This window comes from Halichoeres trimaculatus, unplaced genomic scaffold (assembly GCF_033239565.1).
Source record: "Halichoeres trimaculatus isolate MK-OKI-2021-1 unplaced genomic scaffold, fHalTri1.1 fHalTri1_scaffold_20, whole genome shotgun sequence".
NCBI lineage: Eukaryota > Metazoa > Chordata > Actinopteri > Labriformes > Labridae > Halichoeres > Halichoeres trimaculatus.
The window spans coordinates 21,868,800-21,885,539 of NW_027437198.1; the positions used below are offsets into that span (position 1 = coordinate 21,868,800).

Below are 16,740 nucleotides of genomic sequence, written 5' to 3' on the forward strand. Positions count from 1 at the left end.
TTTTCATGCCGCGCACGCTGAAAAATTTCCAACCTGCTAGACGAAGATGGCAGAAGTAGTCAAAGTGCAGAAATATAGGCATCTGTATGACTCTTCACACAGAGATCACCATAATAATTGAGTGGTAAATGATTTATGGCGTGGATTTGCGGCCACTCTCGGCAGAGAAGAAGAGGAATTGGTTAAAAGAACCTGGAAAAATCTCCAGGACAGATATACAAATTTGTTGAAAACCAGGGATCTCAAACTCGTGCCATGGAGGGCCAAGAGGCTGCAGGTTTTCTTTCCAACCAGACACTCCACCAGCTGATTTCACTGATTACCTCACCTTCAAGCAGAGAGCAGGGACTAATCAGTGAAATCAGCTGGTGGAGTGTCTGGTTGAAAAGAAAACCTGCAGCCTCTTGGCCCTCCATGGCACGAGTTTGAGACCCCTGTTGTAAACGAAGCCAAACTTCTGTGACTGTCGTTTGTACCCTGGTAGACATATATGTGTGATACACTGCCCCCTGCAGTTTGGGAATAGACACCAATAGATGCCATGGGGGATGTTAAAAAGCAGAAAAGCCTCACGTGGATGTTGTGCGTCTCATTGCCGTGCATCATGCTCGTGCAGAAAGCATAACACAATCTTTAGGCTCCAGTGTCCACCATCACTACAAAATTAATCACAGAAATCGTTTTTATTAGAGAAAGACACAGATCTCTCTTCTCACTCTTAAACTTGGCTAGCCAACATGGTGTTGTCATAGAGACTTAGATGTGCTGTAAATCCGGTCCTGCTCGACCAAATCAAGAAGCTAAGAAATAGCATTTAAGAACAACCTATAGTGGCGCTGATTATCTCATTTTAAAGTCTGGATTATGATTAGGCCTATATCTAGAAGGGAGACTTTTTCAAGATCACTTAAAAACTCTTCACAGGGACTTTCAGTGAGTGGTTCATTAGTCTGAAACTGTGGTTAGAGATTCTTAAAATCTGAGCCCTCAGTTCAGTTAACCACAGTTATTGTACCATCAAGTATCGTCTGCATAGAGTGGTAAAAAAAAACAAGGTGAGAGATGGAACTGGAGCGTTGAGATTGACCTGTGTGTTAATGGATCAGTGTATTGAAGAAGTCACACATGTAGATTGCAAGAATCAGATTATATTTTGTTGTTTAAGGATTAATTTAGTCAGAATCAAACTTTTGAATATGATTTTGCAACCCCACAGATGCATATCTTCCCTTTAACACTGCAGAATAATCTCTGTTCCCCTTTAATCCAACCTCAATCTAACCTTTTGGTAGGAGGCGTACAAACTCTGCCCGTCAGTGTGCAGAGGCTAGGAGTAATGAGCTCCTGAAACAGACTCTGAGCCAAATGAAGGCCGGGCTCCAGGTTGTGCTGTAAACAGAGAGCCCACAGCGCGATCCTCCCTGTGTGTCTGTTTTTAATGGTCTGTTCCTCTGTGGCGCTGTGTCTGTTTTCTACGGAGGTGGTAGACGGGCAAACAGGTGCTGTGTCCCAGCTCTTTTCAGAGGACAGACTTATTTAGTCTTTTTTCCAATGTCCTCAGATTTCCTCCTGAAGTTTCCTATCATGCCTTTCTCCAATTTCCTGATCACTTAGTGTTGATCCATGTTGGTGCTTGTTGTGTTTATCTTTCCTCCATAAGTAGCTCTTTATGCCTGTTTGAGTTTCTCTGTTCTGTTCTGTCTTTACCATTTCAGCTTCTCCTCTTTAAGAGCAGCCTGTAAGAGTTCCTGGCAAAGATAAATTCACACATAAGGACCATATGGTGTATAAAACCTTATCGTGATGTAACTGGGCATCGAATCTCTGCACTCTGGTGGCCACCGAGCATTTGGCTCCTTCTCTCCTCCTGCCTGTTTTCCAGGATGAGGAAATCTCTCTCTACATAATCTTTTCCTGGGGCTTTGAGAAAGCAAACACCAGTGTTTCTCAGAGGGTTACAGGTCTATTCAGTCCTGTCTTTGTTGAGGATCTGCCTTTGTGCAAAGCAACCTGCTGGTCCTCCTTTAGCAATTCTGCCTGCCTGTCATCCTCAAAACCTGAAAGTATGAAAGTCCACAGGAAATTTCCATTTGAAGGATCAGAAAGCATGTCTTTTATTATTGTTTTTTTTTAATCATATTACATCATTTTGCATCACAAAATGATGTATTTTTAAGCAACATATCATATTTTTACACCTCATCTGCTTAATGCCACTATTTACTTTCTTCCTGCCTGCTTCTAGAGCTGTGAAGTTAAGCATTAATTTGCACATTTATTATATTTCATTGAATTTTATCATATCCTCTTCTATCCCATCAGATTACATTGTATGGTCATGTATCCTATTCTTACTTGAGTCTGCATTCTGGATCTTTCCTCCCTCCTCTTTGCGTCTTCGGGATGGGTACCTTTAACATTTGAAACAATGCGGTACTGATACCTGGTACCTGGCAACCGATACAGGTACTCAACATTACCATTTTTTTGTAATTTTTTTGTGTTTATGTGGTAAAAAATATCAACTTGTTTAATAATAATATATAAAAAATGTTCAACTTCACATATTTATTCTTCAGTATATAACTTTGCAATGCTGTGTTCATGTCCAGCATGAAAAATTGCCTACTCTTTCACTCCTTCACAGTCACAAGGATGCATTTAGGTACCTTAATATTGTACCTTTTGATTTTATGCGACTTGGTACCCAGTGCTTTGGACAGAATTTGGTCCGTACCAGTTGTGGCGGCTGGACAGTCAAGGAGGTGAAGCTCATTTTTGCGGCCTACATCATAAATTTGTTTATTTATTTAAACGTAAATTCTACCCTCCGTTCCTTTTCAAGCAAATGATCTGTGACCCTGTCGTACCAACCAGGTGTTTTTTCCAGGGATTTTACCAGTGTCCTCTCAACGCTCGTTGTTTTTAAGAAAGGTAAACTCGCTGTGGATCGATTAAAGCCTCCGTATCAGTCCAGAACAACTGAGAAGTTGCTCCGATGGAGGGTTATACTTCAAGATTGCTGACTGGCTCATTTCACTGTCAACTAAAAAGGGATTCAGCCTCAGACAGATCATCCAATCATCAGGCAGAAGCCCAGCGTCCAGGCCAGCCCACTGCCTCATAGACCCCCGGAGACGCTGAGCGTCTGATGGGCGGGACAAAGTCCAGCGTTTATCCAATGGCCGTCCGGTTTCCACAGTACCTGATTAATGAATAAGAAGGAGGGCGAGCCAGTTACCTGTGATAGGAAGCTGATTCTGAACAAAAGATGAAGGAATTCTAGCGCATATTTTGTCAATGAAATGTACACACAGCAGAACATATCACCACTTTTTTGGGGACATTTTAGGGGAAGCTAAGCTTCCCTTGCAGTCTTAGAGTAATCCCCACTGGTAGGTACCTATAATAGTATCTAACTCGGTACCCATCCCTGTCCTCTAGTCCTTATAAGATAATCAAATCCTTGTTGCTGTCCATGTTTTCTGTGTAAAATGTAAGAACTGTGACTGTAGGACTGTTTGCAGTGAGTCTCTCTGCACAGAGGTCGTATGTCGTCGCTATCTGTAAATGTGAACGAGCTCCTGTCACACTGTCTTTTTTTTTCCATGTGTACCTTAGAGTTCATTCGATTGTTTAAACAAGAAAAAGAAGCTCAACTCTATTATCTTAGTTATAAAACAGCCAAAATACTCTCCCCCCCTGAGAAGTAATTAGATAGCTCTCACGTCAGACCAACACTGTAAATAAGTGTTAAAGAAAAAGCAGCGTGTTTGTGTTTCCCCCGAGGAGAGACTTTTCTCTGGATATATTTGGACTGACGGCTGTTGGGTGATACTCTGGAAGGCAGAATTTCCCATGTCAGAGGGAAATCAATTATTCATTCAGTGGCATGGAGGGCTGAGCAGCACCCTGACAGCTGCAGAAGTAGCTCTGAGATTAGGGACAAGTATGGAGTGTTGTGTGTCTCATGTATATTCTGTTACAGCCTGCGAGCCAAAAACACGGAGCTGATGCTGAGGAAAACCCTGAAGAATAAAAACACAATACAGCAACACAGGGAGCACTGTGTAAACCAGAAAGAAGGACTCTTATCACCTCTTTGTGTGATCCAATCAAACTGGGTGAATTAGCTCTTTATTTACCTTGGAGCAGGAAACCCTCACTGGGAGCAAGTCTACGCAGAAAAACCTCCAAAATAAGCAAGTTCCCCCATTATTTAAAGCCAAATTGCTTTATTAGACTCAAAATGAGCCACATTCACCCTGCACATCTATCAAAATGTCTCATTTAAAGATATAATGAGCAAAAAAAGACCTAAGTTGCTTTTAATGAGTAAAAGAATCTGCTAATTGAGTGAGAAAAGTTTTCTTGATTTAAAATGTTATAATCTCTCCAAATGAGATATTTTTCTTCATGAGAAGTAAGAAAAAGCCTCTCTGAGTTTTAAGTTTTTCTTCGTCCATCATGTACTTTAAAAACATGTCAACAAATCCTCAATTATTCAAGGGAAGTTTCTGCAAAGCATCTTCCTCCAGCTCAAACCCAAATCCAGGAGCAGAGGATCTAATTTCTATTTTTTAATTTATGGAATAATTGAGAAAGAGGGAAGCTGGTAAAGGATCTCCTATAAATGAGGACATGCTGCTGATTTAGTGTGCTGCCTGGCACACAGTGCAGGCCAGCTGACTGGAGCATACAGGGAGTTTATAATGAAGCTCAGAGCTCTGTGGTAAACAGAGCCTGAAGACGTGGAGGAGATGCATGAATATATAAAACATCTCTATAATCAATCAGAGGAATAAAAGCAGCAGCAGCGCGTCTTTTCTCTGCAGCTAGAGAAAAACATGAAGCTTGAGCTCCTTTTATAATTTGCTGAGTGTGAAGTTTGAGTTTACCCAGGCTCAGTCACGTCACCCTGAGACGCGGGAATAGATGGCAGACGTGGTATTAGGCGCCATTAAGGACGCATTTCTTTGAGCAGCATTACTCATCAGATTTCCTGTGTCACCATTATCACATTTTCCCCTAAAAATGACTCTAATTCAGCATCAGTGGGAGAGCTAAATCTCTCTCCCACCCACGTGGAGTTTTTGTTTATTCTTCTATTCTCTTGTCATGAATTTTTCATCAGCTACTTGATGAGACATTTCATGTGTTTGGCTTACAAAGCACAGTAAGTAGACTTCCAATGGGAGATAAATTCTCCTGTCCCGCTGCTGCAGAGGCGTTTGAATACAGTAGGTACAGTCTCTTAGCTGCTTAATGTCTGCTCAGACGTGCCGGGCTGGTTTGAATGGATTGGAGGAAACTTTCTCCTGGACGCTCGACTGGTTCAGCATCACTTTAATGTTTGGGTTTGGACGGACAGTTCAATAGAAAAGGCTCAAAACTGTCACAGCAGGAGCAGAAAGATGACCACGCTTCACTCCACTTATCCTTCTTCTTCTTTGACAAAAACCTGCAGTACCCATAATGCAACTCCTCCAACACGGTCATACTGTGCTCATTGTTCTGCAGATCTTTTCTTCTCTAACTCTCGGGAGTTGTTTCATTTCAACCTGCAATCTCCAGAAAAAAATGTCACAAACTGACAATTTGGGGAATAAAATGGGTGAATTTTCAATTTTTAACATTTATGATTTATTCTTAAATCTGAAGTTTGTGTAGCTACTTTTTAGCTTCTAGGTCGGGTCATCCAGGACTGGATTGATTTACAACACGTCTAGGTCTTTATGACAACACCACGCTGACTGACGAAGTTTAGTAGTGGGAAGAGATAAAACACAGACATCTGTGTTTTTCTCCGCTAAAAATCATTTCTAGGACTAATTTTCTTGTGATAGTGGACACAAGAGCCTGACTGAGACAGAAAAAGGACAGAGGATCAGAAGAAAGATAAACAGGAGAGCAATACAGCCCAGGCTAAAGGCTAATTAGCCTAACAGGGACTAAACTGTTTGTGATAATGTTCATTCCAACCCACAGTCAGCAGTTATTCTGCAGTGGTCTGTTTAAACTTGAGAGTTGATCAATAAAATGAAGAGTGAGGTTACGTTAGCTCTGATTGGTAGATGACTGGCAGGAAATAGCTAACCAGGATTTACTAACGTTACACATTGCGGACATGTCTTAAAGCACCAGGCTGCCAGCTGCGCTAAATATAAACAGCTACTAAACTACTTACAAACTGGAAGTGTCTACATGTTGTCACTTTAGCCTACAGATACGTCCGGGAACCAGGCTAACATATAGCTGGCTACTACAACGTTTACTTGATGTCACGTTTTAAACTGTAGCGCTAGGTAACTGTACTGATTAATACCTTACTTTAGTGTGTTGTATCCAGTAAAAAGTTGTCTTGAACAAAGAATTTTTTTTTCATCCAATCCCCATTTAATTCCAAAATAAACACACACCTCACTAAAAGAAATTTACAACAGTGTGTGGAGACTCCAGGCCACAAGGTGGCGAAGGAGTGCATTCAAAACAGATCCTCTTCATAGCATCTTTAAATAAACAAGAATTAAGTGATCAGCATGAAGGTGAATGTTGCAAGTTTGTTCCCTGTCCCATTTTAGCAGGACACTCCTGTGGAGTTCAGGCTTAAGTCAAAAAGTGTAGTTCTTCAAGTGTCCACAAGGGGCTGGAGTCAAAAGCCACAAAAACCTCATTAAGTTTACATTAAAATGTCTTTCTGACAATAGAAATAAATCTGTTTACAGCCTGTTTTTAAACATGGTTTTGGTTTTAATGGAATAATTTTCAGCTATGTCAAATGGAGTTGAGGCATTTGGAGGCTAACTCACCTGTTGTGCTCACCCTAAAGCTAAGAGTCATGCATGTAGTTGTCAAATGAGTGGCATGAAAGCAGTAAATCAGTTCTTGGGAAATGAAGCTGGTGGGAAATTGTTAAAAATGCAGTTCCTTGAGTGTCTACTTGAGGCTTGCTTATTCGTTTTTAAAATATAAAGATTATGAGTTTCACTTGTCAAGAGGCCGAACTGACTGGACTGAGCAGCGGGGACTCTGCAGCTGTTGAGAGGAGGCTCAGAGCTTGTCTTAACCTTTCCTCTCCTCTTGTAAAACTGACCACGAGTCAAGGAGGCCTAAAGGCTTTCCCCAAAACCCTTTTCCTGTTTCTTCCTGATCAAAAGTTTGGTTCAGACAGGATTCCTAATGTGGTGACAATCACTGGGCTTCATAATGCCTCATCAGGAACCACTGTGACCCTACTGAGACAGAGTCAGAGTTTCATACTGTCTGTGGTTCAGTCCAGAGACCGGACAGAGGGGCAGCCTGAAGATGTGAGGTACAGAAAATGAAGTATCTCCTGTCTGACAGGACGGCTTGTTATCCGTTCTGTCGCTTCATTAAAAACAGCTCCATCCTGCTCCGCCTCCTTCAGGTTATTTCAAGGACAGTTCATGCGAAGTTTCTCTGTGGAAAAAAGCCGGGTGTGAATAAATTTTCTCATGTGCGATAAAGACAAGAGTGAGAAAATGAGAGCTAGAAGTGCCAGACGAAGAAAAGTCCTCACCTTTCCTCTGAGCTCATTCAGACTGGAGCGCACGCCGCCGCAAACCAATTAGGAAGGGGAAAAGCCCAGGAGAGGTCAATGGGCCGGCTATTATCCAGCTGAGCCAAGAATATACTAGACCACATCTGGGCCAAGATCTAGGTCAAGAGGAAAGAAGACCCTGATTCTTACACATGTGACCTGGGGGTCAACAAAGCCAGGTGAGTGCGCTGGTGGAAATCAATGTGGTCCTCATCCTCTGGAGGCCACTCAGGAAGTGATCAAACTGTGTGTGTGGGACTTTTGTTTCTCCACACACACTTTGCAGTACAGGCGTGTCACACTAGCTGTGTGTAATGGATGTGTGACAGCAGGAGCTGAAGCCGGCCCAGTATCTGGGGAAAAGTCTATCGATGAGGAGATGTCCCCCTACCTCAGAGGTAGACAGTGAAAACCAATTTGTGGGACACATGACCCGTCTGCGGTGGGACTGTATGACCTCGCTAACAATAAAGGGCGGAGCCTCCTCTGAAGTGAGCGGCATCAGCTCTGATTCATTAGCAGAGAAACTGCAGAGGTAGAGAGAAGTACGGCTTGAACTGTGACCTTTAGCTGACAGAAGGAGACTCGTATTTTCTCTGCACTCTTTAAAGTTTGTTCTTTATCGTTCTGTACAGATGCACGTCAGGAAGTTAGGTTTGTCTGTCCTGGTCCCTCTGAAGTCCCCACAGGCATTAGGTGGAGCTCGGTTTGCTTCTTGGGTCCTTTAAGGAAGTGTCAAACATAACGACATGTTTCTGTGGCTCATTTAATCCTCTAGTTTTATGGAGCCAAGTGCAATCATGTGTATACAGCTCATTTGATTAGCTGGGCAGGTAAACTGATGCAACAAGTGAGACTGAGTTGGTCATGAAACCAAGAGGCCACAGTGGATCTAATCATTTGGAGAGTTTGTAGATTTATGCTTCCACCAAGGAGGTGATGTTTTAAGAGTTTGTCTTGTCTTGTTTGCTAAAACTGATAAACTGATCTTGATAAAAATTTTCAGGAAATGTTCAAAACGGAATAAGGAAGAACTGATAAAATTCTGGAGGTGATCCGGATCACTGTCTGGATCTAGGATTTTTTAAAGGATTCTTTATCATTGTGAGATAGGGCCCTTTTCACCATTTGTGTATATAACTCCACCATAAATGGTCAGATTGCTTTGCAAGACAATACAAGACAAGGTCACCATCATTTCCAACAGATGTAAAAGTACGATCCAGATCCTGGCAATATTCTGGATACCAAGATCTGGAATATGAAATATGTACTGGGTCATCATAATTTTCAACACTGTCAGGAAACAAATTATCGTATAAACCTGAAACTAACACCAAATTGTAGCAGACAGTCTGCTGAAAGGGAGTATAACATTAAAGTAGGACTAAAGTGTTGCGTGACAATCACAATATGCTTGGTGGAGGTCTGCGCTATCTGAGAGCTGTCTAGTTTTGTTATGGAATTGCACAAATTTTTAGGTCTTGGCTGAAAGACACTTCAGTATTTTTGGTGGGTTTAGCTAGCTTAAACAGAAAACGGTTAGCATGTCGTTGATGTGTCTGTTTACTTGCTGGTCTATCCACCATTCTCTGCTTTGTCAACACATTTCAGGTCAAGGTGACAACAATGTGTTAATTGTACCAAGACAAAGTTAGAACGTTCTCCTCATGGTTGTTGTGGGAATTTTTGGCCACTAGAGGGCAGCATAAACAAGCTGGTATAAATCTTTGGTGTTAGTGAAGAGTTAGCGTTTGGTTTCACTCTATATTTTTTACTAAGTTATAAAAATGTTTAGGTCTTGGCTTAAACACACTTCAGTATTTCTGGTGGGTTTAGCTAGCTTAAACAGAAAACGATTAGCTCATCATTGATGTGTTTGTTTACCAGCTGGTCCATCCACCATGCTTTGCTTTGTCAACACATTTCAAGGTGATAACCTAGCGTTTATTGTACCAAGACAAAGTTAGAACGTTCTCCTCATGGTTGTTGTGGGAATTTTTGGCCACTAGAGGGCAGCATAAACAAGCTGGTATCAACGTTTGGTGTTTGTAAAGAGTAAGCGTTTGACACTTTAACTGTATTTCTATGGAATTACAAAATTTTTAGGTCTTGGCTTAAACACACTTAAGTATTTTTGGTATGTTGTGCTAGCTTAAACGGAAAACGGTAAGCTCATCACTGATTTGTTGGTTTACCAGCTGGTCTATCCACCATTCTTTGCTTTGTCAACAAATTTCAGGTCAAGCTGATGACCGTGTGTTTACTGTGCCCAGAAAAAGTTTAAAAAATTCCGCCTACTGTGGTTGTGGGTAATTTTTGGCCACTAGGGAGCAGCATAAACAAGCCAGTATCAACATTTGGTGTTAGTAAAGAGTTAGCTTTTGACACTTTGAAGAAAGACTGTTAAAATAATGTGTTTCAGTAAAAGAACAAGACATGTTCATTTTTACCGTTGTTTTTGGTCTCCACCACCTCCAGATTAAATTTAACCATTTAAATGCTCCAAAGTGTTCTCTAACAGGGTGCAAAGTGAAACAGGTGCAGTGCACTGTTTGTGATTTTTTTAAGATAAAAACAGGGAGGGCTTTTTGTGAATTTTAAGCTGATAAGACAGAAAACAACCCAAATCTTGTCGTTAAACCTCTGACAGCTAGGAAGAAGTGCTCGCCACTGAAACTCAGTCTAACCGAGGAGCTGGATGATGTTACTCAAAGCATTCATCACTTTAGGGATGCTTCTCACACTCTGGTGGTCATATGATATCTTGATTGAATTAGATATTGACTCATCTAAATCATTAGGGTTCAGTTTCCAAGCTGTGAAGTGTTAAATTATCACTCAGGTAAGAATTAAACTTCCATCAGAGTCCGTTTGAGCTCATGTTTCATTGGACTGTGTATCATTAATGTGGTTTCAAACATCTAAAGTAATTTTACACCTGTGTAGGATTCAAGTATCACAATTTATTACAAAAACTAGAACTTTTTTCATCTGTCGTTCTGCCATGCTTTAAGCATATAACAATACAGTATAAAATCTCAACCCAAAAGTAGGAAAGTAAAAGCAAAGGTCAAAGATGCTGACGCAGCATTTACAGAAGTTAAGACATGCTGTTACTGTACAGAGAACATTCCCACGGAAACATCTGCAAAATGCGTCATACTCATCAATGAACTGCGTTTCACTACGAACGATCTGAGCACGCCTCGTCCAGTCCCCACTTTCAAAGTCATTTACAGGAAAAGAAACACCGACACTCTGCAAATCAAAATGAATGTGCTGAGATTTTTTTTTCAACAGCCCAAGGCACTCAGGCTCCAATGTTGGCAATAAATACGTCATTCTTTTACACAAATCACATCAAGCGGGTGGTGGCAGGGAAAGAAGAGTGAGAGAAACTACGTCGTCTATTCTTAGGACGTCTCGAAGAACTGGGTCCTTTTGAAGAAGTCCACCTCGGCCCCCGTTTCACAGTGAAAATCCCTGGCAGTCGAGACAAAAAAGACGTTTGCGCTCATTTTGTGACATCTGGTTTGCTAAAATCTACACAACCTCTCTCCTGGACTCTGGACACCGGCCTGTCCTTTTGGTCTCCGAGGGCATCTTCTGCTCCCAGGAGCGACATCAGCTGCTCCTTCAAACCAAACCACAAGCTGCCCGAGAGAAGCACAGGATGCCAAAGTGTCGTTTCATGTGACCTCTCACCCCCACATAAGAATCTGGTACAAATCTATCAAGTGTCGACAAATGACGATTTCAAATATCTCTAAGAAATCCAGAAAAGCTCCTGATCTTTCGTTCAGTTTTCCGATGCTGTGACAGAGAAGTGGCTTGAACACGACGATCTCCTCTTGGCTGAGGTTTCAGTTGAGCTGGCGACAAGCTTCGAATGTCCACTTGGAGGCTCCTCCGTAAATATCGAGGCTCGTCTCCATCCAGGCAAAAACATTGCCCACTTGTGCTTTGCTGCTGCAAGTCGCTAGATTGTAAATCTCCCCCACGGATAGTTTACGGTCCCAGATGTGAAAGTTTGCCAGGTCTCCTACGAAGGCTTGTGTGGCGTCGAATCCTCCTCCCAGCGTGTCCTGTGGAGGAGACAGACAGATTCAATCAGGGATGAAACGATTCATTGAGTCTCCTCTGGCTGCTTTATGAGAAAGAAGAAAAGTGCTTTTTGGTTTATCTGAACTTTTTAGACTGAGTGACACAAATCTTCAATCAACTGGGAAAAATCCAATTACTTATTAAATCTATTATGAGACTTTCACCGCGGATAATTCTGAAAATTAAAGTCTAATACCTTCTGATATCATCTAATGATGTCAGGATTAAATGCGTGTCAGCTCATTTTCTGCACCATGACGCCCATCTGTTGTATTTAACTCCTCTTAATGTGTGTGTTTCTCTCCATCATTAACACACACCGGTTTGGTAAATTAAATTTGGTACAAGTTTCAGAATGTAGATTTTTATGGCTGTAAACCTGAGCCTGGCTCTGTGAGATCTTTGTGCTCCTCAATACTCATAGTGACATACAGCAGTTAAATACAAACATCAATAATGGGTTTTATACCACTTATTAAATAAAATGTAGAAAAGCAGAAGTGCAAAAGAACTGCAGTTCTTCAAGCGTCCACTAGAGGCCAGTCCCAAAAGCCACACAATCCCCACTAACATCTATGTTAGGGCCTTTTCTTACAGCAAAGTTTAACATGTTTACATCTGTTTGTATTTTACCAGGGCCAAGAGTTGCTGTTTTTAGGGTGGTCGGCATGTTTCGGATGATTTGCAAAAGCAGCAACACAACGGCAGCCAAAAGAGGTCGGTTATCCCAATGGACACAGAAAAGTTGTTAAAGTTAGCAAAGTACTGTTTTTGTAGGGGTCTCATCTTGTTGTATCCTTTGAGGTACCTATATTTCTATTTTTCATTCTTACCAGTAATTCATCATCTCATATTTAGCTTTATGAATCAGTCATGTCCAAGCAGCAACCTCTGGTCTAAGAATATGAGACAATGCTAAAGTGCTAAATTCTGCTGTTTCTTGAGTGTCCGCTTGGGGTTGGCTCCGTACGTACCGGAAGTCACATACACACCAAGCCAAAAAAGCTGTTTTCAAACCAGAAGTTAACCTATTTATTGCCTAGTTCAAAAACGTATAGTCTTGTTCCTATCTAAGTCGCTAATTTTACGGTCAGCACACACTGTACAGGGGTGAATTTCTTTTCTAAATCAGTTCAGAGGAAATTAAGATCGCGAGCTCGCCCAATCAGAGGCACAGCTTAGGGTCACGTGACCAGCAGGCGCCCTATGGCTGTCTGCGAAGTTCTTGCCACTACCAATATGGCCGCCATAGCCAATCTGCTTCAAATTCTGTTTCAGACACAGATGGGTGACGTCCATGTTTTATACAGTCTACGGCCATGTTATAACATTAGCATTAAAGCTATACTTATCATAGCTGAAGTTAAAAAAGAAAAAAATCATTTACTCACTTTTACAACTTTTCTGTGTCCGTTGGACTAACTCTGACCTCTTAATCTCCAGTTGTGTTGTGGTGTTTGCAAATAGTGTAACACCCACCGGCTACAGTATTTTTTTGTTTTTTGATTGACTATCAAAGTTTAGTGTTTTATTATATTTATTTTTTTTCCACTCTCAGTTGAAAAAACTTCTTGAACAAGGAAACACTCATCAGTGTCTATCCTCATCAACAACCAATCAAAATCAAGAAGAGGCGGGACTTCTGATATGAACTGGGGATAACTTGTTTTTCAGTTAAAACATTGCTTGGCCAATATCAGAACCACCACTTGACTGCAAAAGAGTGATTCATTTTCTACATGCTACAAAATTGTTCTCGAGAATCTAAAGCTGTGCCTTGTGGATTGATTTAGCTCCTGTCTACCTGTGGAGGGCAGTAATACGCCAAGATGCTTCTAAACTGGGGGAAAGTCACAAGAAGAAGAAGAAAGTCTCATTTCTAATTTTTCAGCTGCTGCTAATATTTCCCATTTCCCTTAACTGTTTTACAGTTTCTTGTTGTTTGCTGGCACAATAGCCGCTAAAGCTTGGGAAAAGTTACCCTAGCTTGAAAACAACACTTCAGTGATAAATTAGCTTCATTAAGACACAGCCGGGTTGACTGATAAGTGGACACTTTCAAGAGGCTGAGAGTTTGAAAGTCAGCTTAAAATCTACATTTCTGTGAGTTGATGGGAAATCTCGCCCATAGATAGTTTTGGTTTTGGTATAAACAGCTTTTCATCAGCTTTCATTTGGGGCTTCAGTGACTTTAGAGATGACTGACTGGTTGAAGTGGATCAGGGGTTGGGTGTACCTGCTCTTGGCCCAGGATCAGCAGGCCCTGTGGTTTGATTGGATGATAAGGAGCCAGATTCTCTCCACTCCCCCTCCTCACGCCATCTTGGAAAGCCTCCCAAACGCCGTCCCTCGTGGTCCAGGTGACGCAGATATGATGCCACTTCCCGTCGTTGATGAGGAAAGGCAGCTTCGCCACCTGAGGGTGAGAGTTCACATGTGAACAAACATCTCTCATGTCATGGCTTGTAAACATTTCACCCACTCATCCATTCCTACTTTGTCGTTAATGAGGATCTCCATCGGGTTGTTCCCCCACTCTATGAGGACCAGCTCGTTGGCCTGACCCGGAACTGCGTATGAGAAAGGTGTGCCAACACCGGGGGACGCGTTGGACTTGAGCCACATGCACACGGTGAGCGCGTACATCTCCGGCAGACTCTTCTTCACTTTGGCGTACATGTAGTTGGTTCTCAGCGGGAAGGTGAGCTGGAATTTATCCAGGGGCCTGCTCTCTCTCTGACCTGTGGAGAGGAAACAGAAAATTCTCCATCAGCATCTGAATTTTTCTCAGTTCTCTCTAAAAACAGACTCTGCCTCGGATACTCACACATCCTGCGGATTTACGCAGCAGTTAGACCGTTACACAACAAATCCACACTCGATACGCTCCAGATCTGCTTTAATCTGGATTAATAAATCTCTCCACATGAGTGCTGCTGTTGTTAACCTTCCTCTACCACCACACCTGTTTCTCTGCCGTGTGATTCTCTACATGTCTGACATCAGAAGTGTCCCAAACTGTGAACGCAGCTCGCTCTCTAAATTCCCCAGAGGCTCCCAGAGAGGATGCAGGGATTGCTTGTTCTCTGCGTGTTTTAAAGGTTTAATCTGCACGAATTAAAGCAGGGAACTGATAAACACAGAGCTGCTGCAGCTTTGAGGGGATGAGTACGACATGAAATCATCTGTTGAGGTTATAAAAGCTTGAAAAACTGTTTGTCTGATTTTGCGCACTCGCTGCGCAAACCCTCCAGCCCTCCCACTGCTCCTTTTTCATTTTCACTTTCAATGCGCGCAGTCTTTCAAACTACCTTTCTCAAGGTCGGTGATCCTCTGGTGCAGAGATGTGAGTGTGGACTCCACTCTCCCACGCTGCTCCGTCTCGTTCCTGAGCCCGGGCTTCCCCTCCTCGATGCTGTTCACACGGGACAGAACCTGCTTCTCCAGGTCGTCGATTTTACTCTGGAGCAGATCTTTGAGGCTGTTTGCCTGCACCGAGTTGTTGCTCCTGCTGAACTGCTGTGAGGAGGAAGGAAAATAGGAAACTTTAATCAAAATTATTTGGATTTTGGCTGTTTTAGAAAGCTTATTGCAGAGTTGTATGTTCATTTTCCTTACAGTTTGACTCGTTTTGTCAAATATGCGCAAAGGAGAAAATTACAAGTTACACCCCCAGACTAGAGTAGAACCACACTTTGTGTTTAGGGTCTTAATTCTGATGTGTTTCTAAGGATCATAGAAGTGGTTTTGTAATTTTTTGACGAAGATTTTGTTAATTTCATCCAAAGTGTTCCAAACGGTCCCCATCCTACCTCCAGGTTTTCTAATCTTTGCTTCAGAGACTGTAAAGTCTGCGAGAGTTGCGTCAAAGTGTCCGCGGGGCCCCTCGATACATCCCCCATAGTGTTTTTGGTCCCTGCCTCTTTCCTCCTGCCCCCGGGCCGCGCGTCCCCGGGCTCCACGCCGCCGCTCTGGCTCTCGCATCGAGCCAACTTTGAAGTCAGTTCTCTGATGGTTTCCTTCTGGTTCATGATCGTCTCCTTTTGCTGCAAAACCGTCTCCCGCAGCTGCATCACCGTGGTCTTCAAGTCCTCTCCCGGAACGCTGTTCTGCAAGGTGGCCGCGCAAATGTCCATATCCTTTGGTACAGAGGTGCAGATGAACTGCGTCTGTGCGCCAAACTCTTGACAGGAACTTTCCAAAAAGAGGCAGGAAATTAGAAAAAGTCTCCAGCAGATTCCCTTCTTCGTAGCCTGCATGGCTGCGTCTGTGCTGTGGGGTCTGAACAGGCTGAAAAGCTGCAGTGACTTCCTGCCTGGGTCCCCCGTGTTGTTGTTGTTGTACTCTGCCTGTGTGGAAGTGCAGCGCGTTTTTATACCGCCAGCCCGGTTCTGCGCAGAGCTGCTCCACTGCATCACGACCGGAGGAGGAGGAGGGAGGAACCCGCGCTGTCCCTGTTTAATCGGCTCCAGAAAGCGGAGTCACATTCAGGAGATGAAACCCTTTTTTTTTTTTTTTTGCTTTCAGGCTCCCACGTGATAAATCTTTAATCACTTGCACTGTTTGTCATTCCTCTCCGTGTTTTATTCATCTGGAAAATGCGCGTTTTGTAAAGGCAGCGAACAGAGAGAGGGGGTCTCTGTGCTGCGTGGCGGGGAGCCAGGAGAGCCAGCTGTGTTTGTCTAGTTTTTACGTGCCGAGAAAACACACTTCCACAACACACACTCCGGGAACATGGATGCAGATGCAGAGAGGTGTGTGGTCCCAGCAGGTTCAGGACCACGGACAGCTCCCAGCACTGTGCTCTATCACAGAGGCTGCTGCAGCTCCTGTTTCACTCCCTGTGCTCACTCTGATCACATGTTTATTTCATGATGAGCTGTACATTGAATTTCAAAAGGCATGGATTAGTTTCAGGTCAAACACACGTGCACACACACACACACACTTTATTCCCAAAGAACCCACCTGCTCCACACATCACCGCCGTAATCATCTCAATAATTCAGTCTCCAAAATGATAATCTGTCCCCGAGCACTTTACCTTTATCTATTATTCAGGAAAGACAATT

The 16,740-nt window shown here is 42.7% G+C and overlaps 2 protein-coding genes across 4 annotated transcripts in view; one reads left to right on the forward strand and one right to left on the reverse strand.

Annotated features, from left to right (window-relative positions):
- pecam1a (platelet and endothelial cell adhesion molecule 1a) overlaps positions 1-16,740 on the forward strand; it is a 189,603-nt gene that overhangs the window by 22,988 nt on the left and 149,875 nt on the right. The window lies entirely within an intron of this gene.
- On the reverse strand, positions 10,531-16,098 carry nptx1l (neuronal pentraxin 1 like). Its single transcript, XM_074695811.1, has 5 exons — positions 15,481-16,098; positions 14,980-15,187; positions 14,165-14,409; positions 13,905-14,084; positions 10,531-11,649 (listed from the first exon to the last, which is right to left on the reverse strand). The coding sequence occupies exons 1-5, from the start codon at positions 16,081-16,083 to the stop codon at positions 11,428-11,430; spliced, it is 1,458 nt and encodes a 485-aa protein (XP_074551912.1). The 5' UTR covers positions 16,084-16,098; the 3' UTR covers positions 10,531-11,427.

Bases quoted from the DNA above. Each gene is read 5' to 3' on its own strand.
- nptx1l (XM_074695811.1), bottom strand. From the start codon at position 16,083: ATGCAGTGGAGCAGCTCTGCGCAGAACCGGGCTGGCGGTATAAAAACG. The intron at 14,085-14,164 runs GTAGGAATGGAT...TCTCACCCTCAG, and splicing joins AGATCCTCATTAACGACAAA to GTGGCGAAGCTGCCTTTCCT. The intron at 11,650-13,904 runs GTACACCCAACC...TCTCCTCCACAG, and splicing joins TGATCCTGGGCCAAGAGCAG to GACACGCTGGGAGGAGGATT.